Source organism: Eurypyga helias, unplaced genomic scaffold (genome assembly GCF_000690775.1).
Source record: "Eurypyga helias isolate BGI_N326 unplaced genomic scaffold, ASM69077v1 scaffold28550, whole genome shotgun sequence".
Taxonomy (NCBI): Eukaryota; Metazoa; Chordata; class Aves; order Eurypygiformes; family Eurypygidae; genus Eurypyga; species Eurypyga helias.
In genome coordinates this window covers 40,405-44,915 of record NW_010225611.1, presented here as the reverse complement: position 1 = coordinate 44,915, position 4,511 = coordinate 40,405, and the positions used below count along the sequence as shown (strand labels likewise).

At 49.1% G+C, this 4,511-nt stretch overlaps 1 protein-coding gene across 1 annotated transcript in view; it reads right to left on the bottom strand.

The window, feature by feature from the left end:
- Window positions 1–1,207: 1,207 nt before the first annotated feature.
- The window catches only part of GLT1D1 (glycosyltransferase 1 domain containing 1), a 38,763-nt gene continuing 35,459 nt past the window's right edge, over window positions 1,208–4,511 (bottom strand). The window contains exon 12 of the mRNA XM_010150144.1: window positions 1,208–1,354. Coding sequence (XP_010148446.1) covers window positions 1,208–1,354 — 147 coding nt within the window. The remainder of the gene's footprint in view (window positions 1,355–4,511) is intronic.

Sequence of the window (4,511 nt, the reverse complement as noted above, 5' to 3'; positions counted from 1 at the left end):
AAGTCTGACAGCAGAGCCATTCAAATCCAGAGGAGACTTCCCACAGGGGGCAGGAGCAAGCCTGCAGAAAGCAGTTTCCCAGTAACAAGGAGTTAAAATACAATCCTCTTTTTTTCTATAAATGTTCCTTGGTGACCAATAACGGATTCAAAGATCTGCCCATAATCAGAAGGCTGGCAGGAACGATTAGCGTGGGCTTGGGGCACAGACAATCTCACCTTAAAACAGCCTGCTGCAGTGTATTACAGCAGATCCTGAGAGCCACAAATGGGAACGAACAGTACCGAAAGGCAGAGGAAATTGAAAATACCCTTTTTTACCCCCTTCGTCCCTTTTTACCGCTCTCATAAATCTTTTAGTAAATAAGTGAATCACAGAGGAACCGAAGGAACTGGCACACTCAGAGGTAGTTTACGTACCAAAGCATCTCCGCCTGCAAGGACTTGCTGCTGGAGCAGCTCGCTGCGGCTCTGGGATCTGAAGCCACGTCTGGCTGCGGCTGCTGTGCCAACCTTCCTGCTCTGCTGCCAGGGCCCAGGATGAAGCGCAGGCACAGGCCCTTTGGCCACGTCAGTTTATCTGAAACCGCTTCAGGTACTGGGAGGGCAGCAGAAAACAGCCCAAACTCCTGGCTTTCCACAGACATCCATATCCCAGGGGCTTTCTGGCCCCCGGATCATTATGCAGTCAATAGACGTGTGCTAAGCCTTCAACTTCCTAATAATTTCATAGTCTGTATATACAGCCACCCTTGGCTTTACAGACACTACGTGCGTGTGACGCACCTGAGCGCAGTCAGATGGCTGTAACTGGGAAAAACCCTGCTACGGCAGTTTGGTCAGGACACAACATGATCGGAGCTTTCCGTGTAACGGCTGGACCACTGGGTGCAGAGCTCCACTGTGTACAAGGAATCACCCTCCCTCCGAGGCCTTACAACAACGGAACTTGGTCTGCCCAAGGAGGACGCTTCCCCCGTGCGATGGTAGGCGGTACCTGCCTGCGATGGATTGGGACGCCGGAGACCGTGGGCTGATCAGATAAAGGTGACAACTCGAAGTGGCAGGCAGCTCCTGTGATGCTGGTATGTTGGAACAGAACAATAACGTGCGTCTTGCTATCTCTTCCGAGAAGCCCAGATCTAATTACATCTCCGCCGTCAAAGGGCTCCACACAGAGCGCTGGGTACCAGCTGGAGCCTTGCAATTCACTGGAGTCTGAGGACAAGGTTCTGATAGGCTTTTCTTTCACTCTCCCATGAATGATGTTTCTTCACGTAGTCTTTGGCCCTTGTTACAATTTCCGTTTCCATAATGGGGTCATTCATCAAACTCCTGGACAGCAGAACAAACTCCTAAAAAAAGATAAAGAAAATAATAAATTAAAAGTTCCTTGAAGTTCTAATGGTACCGAAATAGCTTGTGCCCGTATCTTGATTTTGGTAAAGCTCAACCGCAAACCCAATATATGAACTTGTTCAAAGTAATTTTTCAAGGTCAAGCACCATCATTTATTTATAAACACTGATCAATAAATAATTATTTTATATATTATTTTCTGCAGCCCACCAACTAAGACATTTAAATCAAAGACAATCCCAAGGGCCTTAAGGCAAATATGGGCAACAAATTTAATGACACAAAAATTGTTGGCCCACCCAAGTGTCAGAAAACTGGGCTGGTTATACATTAAATAATTCACCGGGTGCCCTGCATGGAGGAGAGCTGGCATCAGATTGTGTGACCTCAGCTCCCCTAAGCTCATTTCTCACTGCGACCGTGACATCTTCAGTTAACTTTTAAGACTGAAAAACTCTCTACATGAACATAGTCACAAGGCAGAGATAAGAGCAGGCAGCACCAAGCTCTCCAGAGCTGTGGCATCTGGGCAGTTCCAGATACAGCTGCATTAGCTCGCCAGGCTCTGCAAACAGCCATGTATGAATTTCCCTTTCTGAGCAAAACACTGGACCTCGCAGATTAGAACTACCCCTTCGGCTGCTCCTCTCCCACTCTACTTAAGTTCTAGGGAAGAGAAATTGTGAACTTCAAACATGTGAAGGGAGATTTGATGTCTGAACTAATCTATTCTGAGCAGCTGGTCTAATTTTCTATCAAGAGACAACTTCCAATACTTCAGCCTGATTACAAATGTGCTCAGATCTTTGCAAAACAGTGTCTTGGATCAGCTCAGAAAGGCAGGCAGCTGTTGCGCCAGTGGACAACTGAGATAATGCACTCCTGCACCACTGGAGGTGAAGATCTGCACGGGGACACGGGGGACAAAAAGGATGGGAGAGGAGATAGACTGTTTACACGGTCTGCCAGCTACGAAGGACATACCACAGATCTGACCAGCGCTCCCACCCACACGGCTAACTGGCCAGCTGCACCTGGAGACCCACGTGCAGGGGGTATGTAAACCCACACGCAGAGAGAACCCCTGTGCTTACGCAGAACCCACGTCGCCGTTGCAATGCAAGCAGTGGCTCTGCAGAACCCACAACTGCAACGGGAAACACCGACCCGCGAAATCACATCGAACACATTCCGATCACGGCTTTGACCCCGCCGCCACGATAAACTGGCAATACAGGCACCGCTGCCACGGGACTCAAATAGTCAGGGATGCACACAGCTGGAAAGGTTTGTAACTAGGTGATAGACTAAGAAGATTTCATACATGCATGTTAACCATAACCTCTTACTTTACCTGCAATCAGTATGGCTTGCAATCTTGCTCTGTCCCCCCAGCACTGAACGAGCAGCCCCCGGCAGGGCCACATGCATGTCCAGCCCACTGGCCACCAGCTCCCTGCGATCAGGAACGTGCTGGTGTGACTGGGCACTGGGAGCCCTGGGCCAGGAGGGGCTGTTTCTGAGTGCTGGTGACACTGTCCCTGCAGGCGACAGGGAGCCAGGTCCAGAGCGTGCCCCGAGCCCACATCCATCAACACAGCAGAGGGACAGGCAGCGGCTCCAGCCTCCGAGACACCAGCTTTCCCTTCCTCCCTCTCCGCCACCAAGATGGCACAGGAAGGTGGGAAAGTCTTACATGGCTCGTGCTGGCTTCATCCACTTGCCTGTGCAACCACAGTAATAAATCCTAACCAGCTACACTCCAACCTTCGGTTCCTGCTCCTGCGGAGGATTTTATTTAAAGTAATGTTTAAAAATAATGTATGTAAATTACAGAGACCAGAAGCAGTAATGTAACATTTCTCGACAGGCAGTCCCATTAGCATTCTCCTAACATGTGGATGCAGAGGACAAAAACTTGGAAACATAGAAATGATAGAAGCAACGAGACCCTTATTCACTTACAGAACTTAATGCTGGGATAATTTCAGGAAAATGCCAAACGGAGTCCAAAGCATAAAACTTGAGAAACTGCAGGAGAGAGAAATAGCAAATGGGAAAATGCCAGGAGATGGAGAAGAAGGACTTCTCAACTTCGCCCCTACTTCTTCCACTAAGGGAATGTGACCACCCACAAGCCACGTGGAGTCTGATGGGGAGCCCGTGGGAAGCTGCACTGGGACTGACTCATCTGGGTCTGCCTCCCGCCCCCGAGCAGCCGGCTTCCCCTGGTGTCAGGCTGGGATGCCCAGCCCTAGACAGCACTCCCTGCATTTCCAGGTGCCTCCCTTAACTCCAGCTGACTTGGCGGTAAGTCTGAAGCCGGGGCTCCTGCCTGCAGGCATTCAGAACTCGGAGCCTTTCAGAAAATGAGGCATTTCATTTCTCCTTTTCTAGAAGCCTACGCGGCGCGGTAACGTGTCCCTACCAGCTGTTAGCCGTGAGCACTGTGCATTCTCCTTTGGGGCTGTGGATGGAGGTGAGCTTCACTTTCCGTGAAGGAGGGGCAAAATTCACAAGTTGCTTTGCAACTCTCAACCCTAAGGGTATGCAGCCAAAAGGAAGGGGGCAATACGCATGCTAACTCACTGCTTGGGGGCCATCCATATTCTCATGAGCCTTTTGCTCACGTAGAGAAATCAGCATAAATACTGTACATGTCACAGGAAAACACATTGTAATAGTTGCACCTCAGGAATCAGCCACAGCCCAGGCAGAGCACAGGAGGAGATCATCCTACGTACATCCCGAACTGGCATTACACGTCCCCGTTTTATGGGCGGCACCTCACTTCAGGAAGAGGCATTTTTCAACAGCAACATCCATAACGCATTTTCTTCCTGGTAAATGGACCAATCGTCTTTAAAGAAAACGTCAGCTTCTGTATGTTTTTTAAGAGACCCAGAAATACACGAATGTGGGAGACAGAGCTAGAAAACGAGCGCACACAGTAAAAAACCGAACATTCCTGCAAAACCCAGAGAACTACACCAGTGCCGCAGCTCACGCACAATGAAAAGATGCATGGTTAATCTATTATTTATATAATGAAAGTAAGTCTGCAATTAAACCATTTCATATCAGCTTCAGCACATAAAAGAACATGATTCTTAAACAACAGAGTCGCCCCAGGGAAGGCGAATGCCAGATGCA